The 17,017-nt window shown below is 49.0% G+C and overlaps 1 protein-coding gene across 1 annotated transcript; it reads right to left on the bottom strand.

Moving 5' to 3' along the window:
* Positions 1–223: 223 nt before the first annotated feature.
* On the bottom strand, positions 224–1,639 carry DRD5 (dopamine receptor D5). The gene has a single exon (XM_068975644.1). It carries the CDS (start codon positions 1,637–1,639, stop codon positions 224–226), a length of 1,416 nt encoding a protein of 471 aa, XP_068831745.1.
* Between the last annotated feature and the right edge of the window lie 15,378 nt (positions 1,640–17,017).

Genomic DNA, 17,017 nt, shown 5'->3' with positions numbered 1-17,017 from the left:
GGGTACATTTGACCAAGCTTTTTCCAACTGCTCTCTCCAAATATTTCTACAACAAATCAGTCCGCTGAGGTTTCTGAGCACATGGACTACTGCAGGGTCACTGAAGGCCTGATAAACTTGGCAGCAGAGGAAACGTCTATTTGTGTGTGTCCCATGTGTATTCCGAATGCTTGTTAATGCCTGTGCAGTTATGTTGATCTGCGAAGAAGGGTGCTTAGGCAGTTTAATGGAATCCATTTGGGGTGAAAGGTGTGATTTTGCCCAATGAAACTCCCCCCTCGCAGTCCAGCTCCCAGACCGACTGGCCAGCAGGGTCACCCTCCGGGGACGTCTGAGAGATTCGGGACATTCGATCGAAAGGGCTTGCCTCCTCCTCCTCCTTGTCCACCTCTGCGTCCCCCGGGGTCACCGCATTGGGGATCCGATGGATGTAGGCAGCTGCGATCTCCTGGTGAAAGGCGGTGTCCTGGTTGTAGGAGATGACCTCGTTGCTGATGTTCACCGTCTCCACCTGGGTGCGGGAGCACAGGTGACTGCAGCCCAGCAGTTGGGCAAACACCTTCCGGAAGTCAGCGTTGAAGGCATAGATGATGGGGTTGAGGGAGGAGTTGGCCCAGCCGAACCAGACGAAGACGTCGAAGGTGGTCTCGCTGACGCAGAGGAAGGTCTCGGGGTGTCCGCTGCAGAAGGGGACCATGCAGTTAAGGATGAAGAAGGGCAGCCAGCAGCACACGAAGACCCCCATGATCACCGATAGGGTTTTGAGGACCTTAGTCTCCTTCCTGATGGACGCCCGCAGGCCCGTGTCGGGAGCGCAGGCCTCGCGGCTGCGGCAGCTCTGCGCATGCTCCGCGGCCCTCTCCAGCGAGGAGATCCTACGAATCTGCACCTGGGCGATGCGGTAGATACGCGTGTAGGTCACGATCATGATGGCCACCGGGATGTAGAAGCTGATGAGCGAGGACGAGATGGCATAAGTGCGGTTCAGGCTGGAGTCGCAGTTCGCACTCCTATCCGACTCCGCGGCTTCCTCCCAAGGCGTCCCGTTGGCCAGGTTGGATGGAGGGTCCAGCCCACCCCTGGCACCCACCTTGTCCCTGTGCCAATGGAGCTGGACTGGGATGAAGGAGATGAGGATGGACAAGGTCCACGCCAGGCCGACCATGACCAAGGCCACGCGCTGGGTCATCTTGCGCTCGTAGCAGAAGGGCCTGGAGATGGCCCAGTAGCGGTCCACGCTGATGATGCATAGGTTCAGGATGGAGGCAGTGGAACACATGATGTCGAAGGCCACCCAGATGTCGCAGAAGGCCCCAAAAGGCCAGTAACCCGCCACCTCGGCCACCGCCTTCCAGGGCATGACCAGCAGCGCCACGAAGAGGTCGGACACCGCGAGGGATACGATGAACACGTTGGTCATCTTGGCGCGCAGGTGACGGCTGCGCACGACGGCCGCGCACACCAGCACGTTGCCCAGCAGGGTCCAGACGATGAGCAGGGTCAGGAGGCCAGCGGTGACCACCTGCGCGGGCCCCAGCGGCGTCGCCCCCTCCGAGTCCCCCACGGCGCCCCCCTGCACCAGCTGCTGCTGCCCCGACCGCGCCCGGTGCGAGGTGCCGTTGCGCCCCGGGGGAAGCATATCGGGTTCGGCTGCAAAGGCGGGCTGTGCGCGGTCCCGACTTCTGCCCTGCGCCTCCCGGGCGGCCCCATCAGGTACCCGGGGGGTGGCACCCCGGGACCCGAAGCTTAAGGGATCCCCGAGCCCCGGGGGCCGCTCACCGTGTGCTGCGCTGGGGGGGTCCCCAGAGCGCGCCGGGACCCCTCTCGCATCCTCGAGTGCCACCGGCTTGGTGACCGCGTTGCGCCCCTCTGGTGCTGGGAAGCGGCGGGTGCTCGCGGGGCTGTTCCCGGCCGCCGGCAGCGCACCAGCCGGTGGCGGCAGCGGTGGCGGTTGTGTCTGGTTCGGAGCCGGAGAAGCCGAGAGCTAGCCGCCACCGAGGGGGCGGGGGCGCCGGGCGAGCGCTGCCTGCTCCGTCCCCCGCAGCTCCCGGGGCCCGCGCTCCCGCCCCAGCGCCGCGGCGCTCCAATCTCCCGTGCGCCCGCCCCACCTATGCCTTGGCGCCCTTACTCTGCACGCTGCGCCCGCCGGAGTCTGGCGACCAAACCCGCAGGTTCGGGAAGCGCCTTAGTACCAGATCCTGGCCCTGGGAAGACCCAGACCCGCGCCCCCAAGAAGCTGGAGAGGTGCCAGCCCAGCCCTGGTGCCCTGGCCCTGACCACGTTTGGAATCACTGGCTTCTAGACCGGGAAAGAGTGTTTCAAGAGGAGGGCTTTGGATTTCTCATAGACCGAAGTCCCACTCAGGACTCTCTTCCTGACTGTGTGACCTTAAAGTCTTTAACTTCCCTGGGCCTTGCTTTCCTCATCTACAAAATGGGGGGGCGATTCCTTCCCCATCGGGTGGTGTAGGGTTCAATGAAGCCAGGAGGCAGTTTCTCCAGGGAACATCTCCTTCCCAACTTCCTCGAGCATCCATCCTAAGACTGACCTCTTGGGAAAGCCCTTTCCCCTCGCCCACCCCCAGTCCTTACATGGCTTTCCCTTTGGGGAATAGTTTGGATGAACCCAGCAGTCAAGGAGGAGGAAGGGACCTCCAGCCAGTCTGGGGCTTCCCCCTGCAGGGCGCTTTCAGTTCTTCCTTTGGAAAGATGGATTGGTTCCTGTCTCATTCTTAACAGAAGAGGAACCTGAGACGTGAATAAGTGGTCCAAAGCCCAGATTCTTAAATGGTGAGGAAACACTGGAGAGGGTGGGCGGTTTGCCTGGATCTCACCTCCCTCCCAGCTGACAAGCTCCAGTTGTGACTTGTCAGGTCTGGTGTTAAGCTCGGCTGAAAGCAGCTACAGAGAGAAATGGAGGAGGCAGCAGGGTTCTGCCCAGTGTCATCTGAGACCCGCTGATCCACACACCTGGACTGCACTGAGGTCTAGAAACAGGGGCTGAACTCTCTCATCCCTTCCCTAGTCTCTCTCCACCCTGACCCGCCTGCCCCATTCACACTGGCCCCCACCTGCACCCTGGTCCAACAGCCAGCCTGCTCGTCCTTACACAGCCTCTCCCCGTTCAAACCATCTCCCCTCTTCTATGGGAGCTTTCTGCTCCCATAGATGACAAGACAATCTGTCCAGGGGTCTATGCCTAAAGCTAGAGACTCACACTTACTACTTCCCTTCCCCGTCTCCTAGGTGCTGGACCACCCCTCTCTCCGCTGACATCCCTGCCCGGGACTGTTCCTCCTCTAAGCTGTTTTATGATGACACGATCCTAGCCTCTGGTTCTGTCCACTCTCCACTCGGTGTCAGGCAGAGTGATCTTTCTCAAATATAACTACGAGCCTCTCCCCTGATGAAAAACCCTGTGATCCTTGATCCTTTTAAGTCTTGTAAGCATTGTGTCCTTGCCCAGTGCCCCAGCTTCTGCTCCTCCTCCACCTGCAGGCTGGATTCAAGCCACTACCAACACACACACACACACACCACAAACTGTAATTTCTCTAATGAGTTGTACTGTAATTCTGCACCCTGAAATGACCTCCATCCCATCTTGTCCTCCTGGGGAGCATCAACACGTGATTTTAGAAAAGAACTTGGACTTTAGAGACAGGTGGTTGAATTTCAGTTCTTTATTCACTTATCCAACAAATATTTATTGAGCACCTATTATGTCCCAGATGCTGTTTTATTTGCTGAGAATACAAAGGTAGATCTATGCCAAAGTGTTCGTCACTCAGTTGTGTCAGACTCTTTGCAACCACATGGACTATAGCCAGCTAGGGTTCTCTGTCCATGGGATTTCCCAGACATGAATACTAGAGTGGGCTGCCATTCCCTCCTCCAGGCTTCCCTGGTGGCTCAGATGGTAAAGCATCTGTCTGCAATGCAGGAGACCTGGGTTCAATCCCTGGGTTGGGAAAATGCCCTAGAGAAGAAAATGGCAGCCCACTCCAGTACGCTTGCCTGGAAAATCCCATGGATGGAGGAACCTGGTAGGCTATAGTCCATGGGGTCGCAGAGTCGGACACGAATGAACGACTTCACTTCACTTCCTCCAGGGGATCTTCCCAACTCAGGGATCAAACCCACATCTCCCACATGGCAGGCAGATTTTTTACCCCCTGAGCCACCAGGAAGGCCAATATATATACATTGCTCTTTCCCTCCACAAGGTTATGTCTAGTAGTGGGTATAGGCTTTAACCCAAGAGTCATCCAGAGAAATGTACAATTATAACTGTTGCAAGTGCTATGCAGGAAGAGTACAAGGCCTTATGAAAGTGTATAATAGGTGCAACTGACGCAGACAAAATGTTTAGGGAAGGCTTCCCTGAGGAAGTCTCGCTTTGTGTTGAAATCTCATTGAAGAAGGCAAAAGGGAAATGAGAAAGAACCGCAGGGCAAGCCAGAACAGGTATTAACTAACTGTGGGATTTGGGTAAGCTTACTCAATTTCTCTGAGCCTCAGTTTCCTCATCTTCAAAATGAGTTGATCATTGTAGTTTAAAAGATAAATGTGATGATACCAGAATCGTTCCAATATGAGTGATGAACTGCGCATCTGTGCAGGCAGCAGAGGGAAGGGCAACATGGAAGAGAGGACGTTCAAGCTGGAGCGTGAAATGGAGTTCACCAGCATTCTGGGGCTGGAAGGGCATTGTTACCAGAGGGAACAGCATGTGCAAAGGCATGAAGCTTCGTGTGTGGAAGGACAGACTTCAGAACTCCAGGACTTTTCCCTCTGTTATCCGAAGGACCAGGTGTCTCATTATTTTGGGAAACTGAGATTTTCCTCTCTATCCACAAGACCCTAATGCAAGCAAAGTAGATTAATATGCTGCCAGAGTGCTTCAGCCCATGTCTCTCCCATCCTCACCGGGAGCAGTTTGCCTGCTGGGGATGATGGTTTTGTGTAAGCAGTGGCTACCCTCGCTCATCCAAGCTCTTTCCCCACATTTTTTCAAAAGAACTGGGCATACAAAGTGCCCAGGGAGTCTGGGCAAGGAGTCTCCCGGTCAGCCTCAAAACTCAGCCTCATCGGCACAGATTCTATCCAACAAGGCAGCTAAAAAAACTCCTTCTCTTATTTTATCCAAGCCAGAGCCCTGCGCTCAGAGGATGACAGTAACCAAATGATCCTCTCACAAGCTTGGCTCCTGCAAAATTGTACCAAGGGGATTTTTCTTAGAACATTTTAGGACAAAGGGAGTTTTCCTAATCAGGCCAGCTAATAGTCTTCCATTTCAACTCATTGATCCTTTTCATTCTGAAGATATATTTTAAATTGGATTTGCTTCTCTGAGACATCCAGCTAAATCAATAGGCCAACAGCCAGGATTTTGCTACTGGTACTGCCGTTGCTGGTATCAAGAGTCAACTCTCTTTTACACCAGGGCAGGCTTAGTTCCTTGCCTATGGGATACACACAGGCTGGCAACACACTCAGCTTGGCTCAGCAAAGCCCTGGCAGATAGGTAGAGATGAAATATCAGCCTCCATCCCGGAGGCTGGAGAAACCCTCTTAAGCACATATCCACTGATGATGACCTGGGGTTCTCTTCAAATCCAAGGGCTGGTCCCCTGGCCCCCATTCCTTCCCAACTCAGAAACACAGAAAGCTGAAAGCGGCTATTTCTGGCACGTAAAAATAGCTATCCCAGAAGCTGGCATATCCATATAGCTATCCCAGAAGTTAGCATATTCATATAGCTTTCCCAGAAGTTAGCATATTCATGTAGGGTGGGAGAGGGCTTTGCAAGTCAGACAGTCCTGGGTTCAAATCCCTCTTCTCTGACGTACTAGCTCTGGAACCTTGAGCAAGTTACTTGACCTCTCTGAGCGTCAGTTTCCTTGTCCTTAAAATGGTAACACACATACTTGGAGCCTGGGGTGAGATGGAGCACGTGGTCACACTTGTGCCCTTGACCAAAGCCAAGTCACACAGGCAAGTGAGAACTATGCCCTGTCCACTGAGAAGTCACAGCAAGGTGGGGAGGCCAGGAGCAATTGTGAGCAAATGAAATCAGCTGCACGGTCTGCAGTAAATGTAGCCATTACGGCTTCATTGCTCCCTGATGGCGCCGACAGCCAACTCCTTCTCTCTGTCCCTCTGCCACCCCCAATTCAGGTCCTCATCACCTGCTGCCCGCGCGGTCACCAGAGCCTCCCAACAGGTCCCTGTGTCTCGGTGTCTTCTCGCCTCTCCATCTGATGCTCAACCGTCAAGAAGATCCTCCTAACACACAGATGGGATGCCCTTCATCAGCTGAAACACATTTTCACAATGCCTCGTGACCCACATTATTAATTATTCACCCAACTAACAAAAATTAATCTGTTAATCCCAAACTCCTTAGCACAGTCTGGTCACCACCTATGTACCTGCTTATCCACCTGTTATCAGCCTCATCCCTCACCTTCCAAGTCTTCCCCAGTAGACCCCATCTCCCACCCACCCCAAATGCCTCCCTCGTCTCCCAGCACGCCTGGTTTTTTCAGGCCTTCTGTCCTTGCCCTAGATCTCTTCTGAACCTGAGATGTCCCAGCCTCTCTTCTGAGTGGGAGTTAACTCCCATTCAGCTTTCAAACCTAGTGCGAGTGGACCACCCAGATGGGTCTTCCTCAAGACTCCAGGGAGGTAACCATTCAGTGTTGCTGCAGCACACGGCACTGACCTCTGTTACAGCTCACAAGCCCGCTGTCATGTGACGGTCTGTTCACTTACTGTTTACGTACCTTTCTCCCCAGAGCTTCCCAGGTGGCACTAATGGCAAAGAATTCTCTTGCCAATGCAGAAGATATAAGGGAAACTGAAAGTCGCTCAGTCATGTCCGACTCTGTGCAGCCCCATGGACTATACAGTCCATGGAATCTTCAGGCCAGAATACTGGAGTGAGTAGCCTTTCCCTTCTCCAGGGGATCCTCCCAACCTAGGGATCAAACCCAGGTCTCCTGCATTGCAGGTGGATTCCTTACCTGCTGAGCCACCAGAGAAGCCCAAAAATACTGGAGTGGGTAGCCTATCCCTTCTCCAGGAGATCTTCCCAACCCAGAAATCGAACTGGGGTCTCCTGCATCACAGGCGGATTCTCTACCAACCGAGCTATCAGGGAAGCCCCAGAAGAAATAAGAAACATGGATTTGATCCCTCAGTTGGGAAGATCCCCTAGAGTAGGAAACAGCAACCCACTCCAGTATTCTAGTCTGGAAAAACCCATGGACAGAGGAGCCTGGCGGACTACAGTCCAAGGGGTAGCAAAGGGTCAGACTTGACTTACTGTTTACTTACCTTTCTCCCCGGGGCTTCCCAGACGGCACTAGTGGTACTCTCCTGCCAATGGAGAAGACGTCAGTGAAAAGTGAAAGTGAAAGTCGCTCAGTTGTGTTCGACTCTTTGCAACCCCACGTGTTTGCACACGCACACGCACGCACACAGACACCTTTCTCCCCCTGCTGTAAACCACCTGAGATGAAGTTATCTCAGCCTCTTGGAGTCAGCGTGGCTACAAGGAACAGAGCTGGTATTTGTTGAATGAATAAAAGCATTGTGGCAGAAAGGGGAGAGTGCATCAACTACCCATTTGTTCTCTGCGCCGCCCAGACTCCCTTGTGCTTCTGGCAACTGAAAACATGAGCAAAAAGGATGGTCCTTGTCGGAAGCACCTTGAGAACTGGCTTGACTCCTTGGCAATCTCTTCAGCAATGACCTTGTGTGGGGATATGAGGGCTGCAAAGATGGAATCTCCCAGGATCCACTGGCTTGCATCAGACTCTCCATGAGCGAGACATCTGCTTCTTTCTCCAGGTCACTTTGGTTAGCATGACTAATACACCGATGAGTAAGTGTTGCTCCATTTCTGATGGCTTCAAAAGGAATGTTGCTCAGTATCCACAGGGCACTGAGATCTTGGTTTATAAATACCAGCCATCACCAAGTGGACTCAGAGTGTCTTGGAGAAGTGGCTGAGGCCAGAGCTGGGTGGAGAAGGTACCACACGAGTGTGGGACATCTTGTCGTGCCAGAAGACAAGAAAGTGCTCAAAGAATGATAGAAACATGTGGAAAGGACATGACAACCAAGTCAAAGGGGCTCCCACTTGCCACATCTGGGATAATGTGAGCATCAGAGCTAATCATCATAATAATGGATTATAATCTACTGAGTAAAATGAAACTCCATGAATTCCTTGTGAAAAAAGAAAAATGAAGGAACAAGGAAGGGAGGGAAGGAGGAAGGAAAGAAGGGAAAGAAGTTAGAGGAGGGATAAATTGAGAATTGGGGATTAACATACAAACTGTTACACATTAAGTAGATTAACAACAAGGACCTACTGTGTAGCACAGGAAACTATACTCAATATCTTGTAATAACCTACAATAGAAAAGAATCTGAAAAAGAATAGATAAGTATGCTTATATATGTATGGACATGGTGGAGAGTTCTGACAAAATGTGGCCCACTGGAGAAGGGAATGGCAAACCACTTCAGTATATTTGCCTTGAGAACCCCATCAACAGTATGAAAAGCAAAAAAAAAAAAAAAAAGGACACTGAAAGATGAACTCCCCAGGTAAGCAGGTGCCCAATATGTTACTGGCAATCGGTGGAGAAAGAATGAATGGACGGAGCCAAAGCAAAAACAACACCCAGTTGTGGATGTGACCAGTGATGAAAGGAAGGTCCGATGTGGTAAAGAGCAATATTGCATAGGAACCTGGAATGTCAGGTCCATGAATCAAGGCAAATGGGAAGTGGTCAAACAGGAGATGGCAAGAGTGAACATCAACATTTTAGGAATCAGAGAACTAATCTGGACTGGAATGGGTGAATTTAACTCAGATGACCATTATATCTGCTACTGTGGGCAAGAATCCCTCAGAAGGAATGGAGTAACCATCATAGTCAACAGAAGAGTCCAAAATGCAGTACTTGGATGCAATCTCAAAAATGACAGAATAAACTCTGTTCATTTCCAAGGCAAACCACTCAGTATCACAGTAATCTAAGTCTATGCCCCAACCAGTAATGCTGAACAAGCTGAAGTTGAACGGTTCTATGAAGACCTATAAGACCTTCTAGAACTAACACCCCAAAAAGATATCCTTTTCATTATAGGGAACTGGAATGCAAAAGTAGGAAGTCAAGAAACACCTGGAGTAACAGGCAAATTTGGCCTTGGAGTACAGAATGAAGCAGGGCAAAGGCTAATAGAGTTTTTCCAAGGGAATACACTGGTCATAGCAAACACCCTCTTCCAAAGACATAAGAGAAGACTCTACACACGGACATCACCAGATGGCCAAAACCGAAATCAGATTGATTATATTCTTTGTAGCCAAAGATGAAGAAACTCTATACAGTCAGCAAAAACAAGACTGGGTGCTGACTGCAGCTCAGATCATGAACTCCTTATTACCAAATTCAGACTTAAATTGAAGAAGGTAGGGAAAACCCCTAGACCATTCAGGTATGGCCTAAATCAAATCCTTTACAACTATATAATGGAAATGACAAATAGATTCAAGGGACTAGATCTGATAGACAGAGTGCCTGATGAACTATGGACGGAGGTTCATGACATTGTACAGGAGGCAGGGATCAAGACCATACCCAAGAAAAAGAAATACAAAAATGCAAAATGGCTGTCTGAGGACACCTTACACATAGCTGTGAAAAAAAGAGAAGCCAAAAGCAAAGGAAAAAAGGAAAGATATACCCATCTGAATTCAGAGTTCCAAAGAACAGCAAGGAGAGATAAGAAAGCCTTCTTCAGTGATCAGTGCAAAGAAATAGAGGAAAACAATAGAATGGGAAAGACTAGAGATCGCTTCAAGAAAATTAGAGATACCAAGGGAAGATTTCATGCAATGATGGGCTCAATAAAGGACAGAAATGGTATGGACCTAACAGAAACAGAAGATATTAAGAAGAGGTGGCAAGAATACACAGAAGAACTATACAAGAAAGATCCTCATGACCCAGATAATCATGATGGTGTGATCACTCACCTAGAGCCAGACATCCTGGAATGTGAAGTCAAGTGGGCCTTAGAAAGCATCACTAGGTACAAAGGTACTGGAGGTGATGGAATTCCAGTTGAGCTATTTCAAATCCTGAAAGATGATGCTGTGAAAGTGCTGCACTCAATATGCGAGCAAATTTGGAAAACTCAGCAGAGGCCACAGGACTGGAAAAGGTCAGTTTTCATTCCATTCCCAAAGAAAGGCAGTGCCAAAGAATACTCAAACTACCGCATAATTGCAGTCATCTCACATGCTAGTAAAGTAATGTTCAAAATTCTCCAAGCCAGGCTTCAGCAATACGTGAACCATGAACTCAAGCTGGTTTTAGAAAAGGCAGAGGAACCGGAGATCAAAATGCCAACATCCACTGGATCATAAAAAAAGCAAGAGAGTTCCAGAAAAACATCTATTTCTGCTTTATTGACTATGCCAAAGCCTTTGACTGTGTGGATCACAATAAACTGTGGAAAATTCTGAAAGAGGTGGGAATAACAGACAACCTGACCTGCCTCTTGAGAAACCTGTGTGCAGGTCAGGAAGCAACAGTTAGAACTGGACATGGAACAACAGACTGGTTCCAAACAGGAAAAGGAGTACGTCAAGGCTGTATATTGTCACCCTGTTATTTAACTTCTATGCAGAGTACATCATGAGAAACGCTGGACTGGAAGAAACACAAGCTGGAATCAAGATTGCCGGGAGAAACATCAATAACCTCAGATATGCAGATGACACCACCCTTATGGGAGAAAGTGAAGAACTAAAGAGCCTCTTGATGAAAGTAAAAGTGGAGAGTGAAAAAGTTGGCTTAAAGCTCAACATTCAGAAAACGAAGATCATGGCATCCGGTCCCATCACTTCATGGGAAATAGATGTGGAAACAGTGACTGACTTTATTTTTGGGGGTTCCCAAATCACTGCAGATGGTGATTGTAGCCATGAAATTAAAAGACACTTATTCCTTGGAAGGGAAGTTATGACCAACCTAGATGGCTTATTAAAAAGCAGAGACATTACTTTCCCAACAAAGGTCCATATAGTCAAGGCTATGACCTTTCCAGTAGTCATGTATGGATGTGAGAGTTGGACTATAAAGAAAGCTGAGCACTGAAGAATTGATGCTTTTGAACTGTGATGTTGGAGAAGACTCTTGAGAGTCCCTTGGACTGCAAGGAGATCCATCCAGAACATTCTAAGGGAGATCAGTCCTGGGTTTTATTGGAAGGAGTGATGTTGAAGCTGAAACTCCAATACTTTGGCCACCTGATGTGAAGAGATGATTCATTTGACAAGACCCTGATGCTGGGAAAGATTGAAGGCAGGAGGAGAAGGGGATGACAGAGAATGAGATGGTTGGATGGCATCACTGACTCAATGGACATGAGTTTGGGTGAACTCCAGGAGCTGGTGATGGACAGGGAGGCCTGGCATGCTGTGGTCCATGGGGTTGCAAACAGTCAAACATGACTGAGCGAATGAACTGAACTGAATTGATTTATGTATAATTGAATCACTTGGCTGTACACCTGAAACACTGTAAATCAACTTCAACTCAAAACATTAAAAAATTAATTTTTAAAGAAACTTTAAATAAATATACTGATTAAGAGTGCTTTCAGCTGTGCATAATGGAAAGCCTGACCATTCATGGTTTAAGCACTGAAGATATACATACTGGTAAAGAATCTGCCTGCCAATGCAGGGGACATAAGAGATGTGGGTTCAGTCCCTGGGTCAGCATTATCCCATGGAGAAGGAAATGGCAACCCCCTCCAGTATTCTTGCCTGGAAAATCCCATGAACAGAGGTTCCTGATGGACTATAGTTCACAGGGTTGCGAAGAGTCAGACACGTCTGAAGCGACTGAGCCCAGCACAACAGGAAATTCAGAGGAAGCCAGCAAGGGCTGGTGCAGAAGCTCACCAATCCAACTATGAACCCAGATTCTTTTCGTCTTTTCATTCAAATGCTTCACCTTCTCAACACCGTGCCCTTGTGTCCTTAGAGCCTCATGGTCACAGGATGACTGTTATGGCTTCTGGAATCATGACCAAGTTCAAACTCCAGGTGCAAAATGGAGGCAGACTGTGCCAGAGGGACTTTTCTTGATGTGTCTCTCACCTGCCACCAGTGAAGAAAATCTTCTTAGAAAGACCTTCTGTCTCATTAGCCAGAGGGAACTAACTTAACTAGCCAGAACAAGCCTCAAGAAGGAGAAACAGTGTTCCCCGCCACCCTCACCCCACCCCCCGCAGCCAGCTGTGTTCCCAACTGGGAGAGGAGGAACTCTGTTGAATGAACAAATAAATGAATGAATGCTTAAAGATCTTTTAAGGCAAAAATGGGCAACTAGAAGATAGTTTCAATATATGGAAAGTTCAGTGAGAAAGTGTGCATTTAGTTGGTATTTGGCAATGAAGTTTAAAAAGTTATGGCAGGGGGGATGAGTTGGGAGGTTGAGATTGACATACATACACTTATTGATGCTTTGCATAAAATAGATAACTAATGAGAAAATATTGTATAGCTCAGGGAACCCTACTCTGTGCTCTGTGGTGACTTAAACAGGCAGAAAATCCAAAGAGGGGCTGTATGTATTTGCATAGCTGATTCACTCTGTTGCATAGCTGAAACTAACACAACATTGTAAAGCAACTGTATTCCAATAAGGCCTTCCCCGATGGCTCAGGGGTGAGGAATATGCCTGCATTGCACCAGACACAGAAGTCGTGGGTTTGATCCCTGGGTTGGGAAGATCCCTTGGAGGAGGAAATGGCAACCAACTCCAATAGTCTTGCCTGGAAAATTTCCCAGAGGAGCCTGACGGGCTTATCCATAGGGTCGCAGAGAGTCAGACATCGCTGAGCACACATGCATGTACTCTAATAAAAGTTCATTTAAATGTTATTTATTTGCTATTGGAGAAACTCAGATAAACTTGGTGAGGTCACCACTTCCTGATTAAGCTATACAGGGGCTTCCATGCTCCAGATGGAGAGCTGTGACGGAGCCACTTAACTATCAGTAGCTAAAGAAAAGGACCACCATTAAAACAATTTGATACATAAATGTAGGATTAAAAGATACAATAGACATAGGAAGGAAAGCTAAATGATGTTGTGAAAGTTCATAGTAGGGACACCAGACCCAGTCCAGGGCTAGTGGACACTTCCTTGAGAAACCACTGTTTGGATGGAGATCTGAAAGACGAGGAGGAATTAAGTAACTGAAAGGAAGAGAAAACAGCAGGTGCAAAGGTCCTGGGACAGGAGGAAACATAGTCCATTCAAAAAACTAAAGAAGCTGGTCAGTGTGATGGAACGCAGAGGAAAAGAGAAGCAGAAGCACAGCATAAGCAATAGGAGATCAGGCTAAAGAGCAGGGCAAGACAGACCATGCAGGACTCAGGGCCAAATTAAGGTTCTCTGTCTCAACACCAAGGAGAGGTCAGGGGAGCGTGTTAGGCAGGGGACAGATAGGAGCATGTTGGCCTTTTTCAAACTCCACTCCAGCCTCAGCGTGAAGGACAGACCAACAGAAGCGAGGATGAATTGGAGAAATAAATGAGGAAGCTACTTCAGAAGACCAAAATGGAGATGATCATGGCTTGCCGTAGGTAGTGGTGTTGGAAGTGGGAAGAAGTGGATAGAACCAAAGTATTTGGGGTTGGGAGTGACAGGTGTGGCCATTGGTTAGAAATGAGGCATAAAGGTAGTGTAAAGACAGCTCTTGTATGTCTGACTTGGTAAGAGACAGGCTGGTACAATTCATAGGGATGGAAAATATGGAGGGAGAGCTGGCCAGAGGAGTGGGAAATCTTGAGCTTGGTATTGGATGCCATCAGTCTAAAGTGCCTTTGGAGCACCCAAGTAGGCTGCCGGAAATGACCAGCCTGTAGTCCAGAGGTCAGGCTGGCAATGCAAATTTCAGAGCCAACAGTATCTAAAGAGTAGGTAAGCCCTTAGCCATGAACTAAACCACCAAGGAGAGCAGCGAGGAGCCAAGTGGATCCTGTATAGCTCTCTGCCGGAAATTCCAACACCAAATAGCCAAGAAGAGGGCCATGAGCCTGCCAACAGCCCTGAGAAGGAACCAACTCAGAGGGAGGGTGTCATCGAAGCCAAGACCCAATTCGTGCTGCTCACCTGCTCCATCTGCAGTCAGGGAAACCGAGACAGAGACAGCTTGGTATTGCCCTGGACCACCCAGCTTTTTCTAGGGCAAAGGGAAAAAGCATTTCCTATGGATGCTGTAACAAACTGCCACAAACTTAGTGGCTTAAAACATCACAAATTTATTACGCTACCATTCTGGACATCAGAAGTCCAAAATGAGTCTTATTGGACTGAAAAGAAGGCATTGGAAGAGCCACCAGTGGAGACCCTGGAGGAGAATCCCATTCCTGCCTCTTTCAGCTTCTGGCATTCCTTGGCTTGTGGCCACATCACTTTGGTCTCTGCCTCTGTAATCACGTTGCCTCCTCCTCACATATGTCCAATCTTCCTTGTGACTGCATTGAGGCCCCATCCAGATATTCCAGGAGAATCTCCCACCTTACAATCCTTGACTTGGGACTTCCCCGATGGCCCAGTGTTTGGAACTTCACTTTCCAGTACAGAGGGATGCAGGTTCAATCCCTCGTTGGGGAACTAAGATCCCACATACCCCCTAAACATAAAACAGAAACAATATTGTAACAAATTCAATAAAGGCTTAAAAAAAAAAAGATGCTTGACTTAACAGCATTTGAAAAGTCCCTTTTGCTTCTGAGTGACCTATCACAGGTTCCAAGGATTGGAAAATGTGGGCATCTTTAGGGAGCATTGTTTGTCCTCTTATGGGCTCTCTAGGCCATGTAAAGGACAAGTGATCTGAGAATTTTTGGACCCGCTCTTCTCCTGGGCAAAGAGAGACGTCTGGTCCACACGCGACAGCACCCCGGAGGCAGAGACCTGAAATGGTCCACGTAGCCTTGATAAGTGCTTGCTGCCTGCCAGGTGCTGTGGTTCCAGCTTTACATGCAGCATCTCAGTTCATGCTTTCAGTGACTCTTTAAGGTATATCAGGTGGTCCCCACTATCTTACAGAGGAGAAAACCAAGGCACAGGGAGAGGAAGGCACCTTGCAGTGGAGGGGACCTGAACCTGGACTCAACGCCTGTCCGTCTCCCCAAACCACTTCTGCCAGGGAAGCGCCAATCCTCAGGGACCTGTTATAGGGCAGCTCCAGCTCTGCCTGCACCTGGGCTGGTAGACTCGGTGCCCCTTCCCAGAAGGCCCCACCTCTAGACACTCACTGAGATCTTGACCTTTCTTCAGGGTCCAGCGTAGTACCCAGGGAACACCCAGATTCTAGCATCAGGGACAGAGCCCTGGCCTGTTTCTGCAGTTCACCCACAACCACGGTGCTGGCCGTGGTCTTAAGCACCACAGTGTCATCAGCCTGCACGTGCTAAGTTGCTTCAGTCGTGTCTGACTCTGTGCGACCCCGTGGACTGTAGCCCGCCGGGCTCCTCCATCCCTGGGATTCTCCAGGCAAAAGTACTGGAGTGGGTTGCCAGGCCCGCCTTTACATTGTAGGAGAAACTTCACTTTGGGGGGAAGTGCCCTGTACAGGAAGGTGACCTGCCCTGTTCCGCCTCTGGCCACTCTCTGGCTCTGTGACCCAATGGACACAGCTGGGAGGCTCAGTTCTGCCCAGTGAGCAGGCCACATCATCCCCGTCCAGGTTGGGTGGGTAAAGGGCTGACTGCGGCCAGACTGGAGTGTTGAGGGGAAGAAGGAACGCCTGCCATTCCCTAGATTGCATTCCTGGAAAAGGTGAAACCATTTTTGTCAAGTCAGGTGCTCATGGGACAGTTGTTAGGACTGTAAGAAGATATTGGAGGAAGCGATGGGCAGCATGCTATGGACACAGAGGAAAGGATGTGTCAGTGGGTGGGTTCTATGTGCTAATTCCCCACCACCAACCAGTACCGCAGACCCCACCCACTCTCAGGCTTATCCTTCCGCTCTAGAGCTGAGGCCAACTTCGGGGAGTGCTAGTCAGGATGCAAGTAACAATGAACCCAATGCACAGCAAGCTCCCAAGGCCAGATCCAGCATACTGCCTGTTTGGATCAATAAAGTTTTATTGGCACATCTATACCCATTCATTGATGAAGGGCTGTGGCTGCTTTCATGCCTCAGGGGCAAAGGTAAGTAGTCGCAACAGAGAACTAAAATATGTTCTACTTGACCCTCTACAGAAAATGTTTGCCCACTCTTTGCTTAGATAACAATAACGTTTATCTCCCATAAGAAGTTCAGACAACCACTGAGAGGGAACTCTACCCAATACTCCGTAATTGTCTATATGGGGGAAAAATTTTTTTAAAAGAGTGAATATAGGTATCTGTATAACTGATTCACTTTGCTGTACATCTGAAACTCACACAACATTGTGAATCAGCTATATTTCAATAAATGTTTTCCATTGTCAGAAAGAGTTCAAATTTCCTATCAAAACAAGGAGTCCAGAGGAAGACAGCTCCAGGATCAGACAGGGGTACAGCGAGGACCCAGCCTCCTTCCATCTGCTTCTTCTGTATCTTGGCCTCTCTTTCTTGGGCTTGTTGCTTCATGGTCCCAAACTAGCTGCCACAGCTCCAGCCTTGATGACTTCCTCCCACAGTCACATTTAGGCAGGAAGAGGGACAGACCTCCTTCTCATCTCTTTCTTATCAGGGAAATAAATCCCTCCAGGGCTATCCAGCAGAGGCCTCTTACCTCTCATGGTAAAGAACAGGGGTCAGCAAACATTTTCTGTAAAGATTCAGGTAGTAAATATGGCAGGTTTTATGGATCATGTACGGTCTCTGCAGCAAATTCTTTTTTGAAACTGTTTTTAAAAAAGACTTTAAAAAATGTGAAAACCATTCTAGCTCACAGGTGTAGGTTACCCA

This window comes from Capricornis sumatraensis, chromosome 7, assembly GCF_032405125.1.
Source record: "Capricornis sumatraensis isolate serow.1 chromosome 7, serow.2, whole genome shotgun sequence".
Lineage (NCBI taxonomy): Eukaryota > Metazoa > Chordata > Mammalia > Artiodactyla > Bovidae > Capricornis > Capricornis sumatraensis.
Note: the sequence above shows the minus strand (reverse complement) of the source record. Positions and strands in the feature narration are given on the sequence as shown.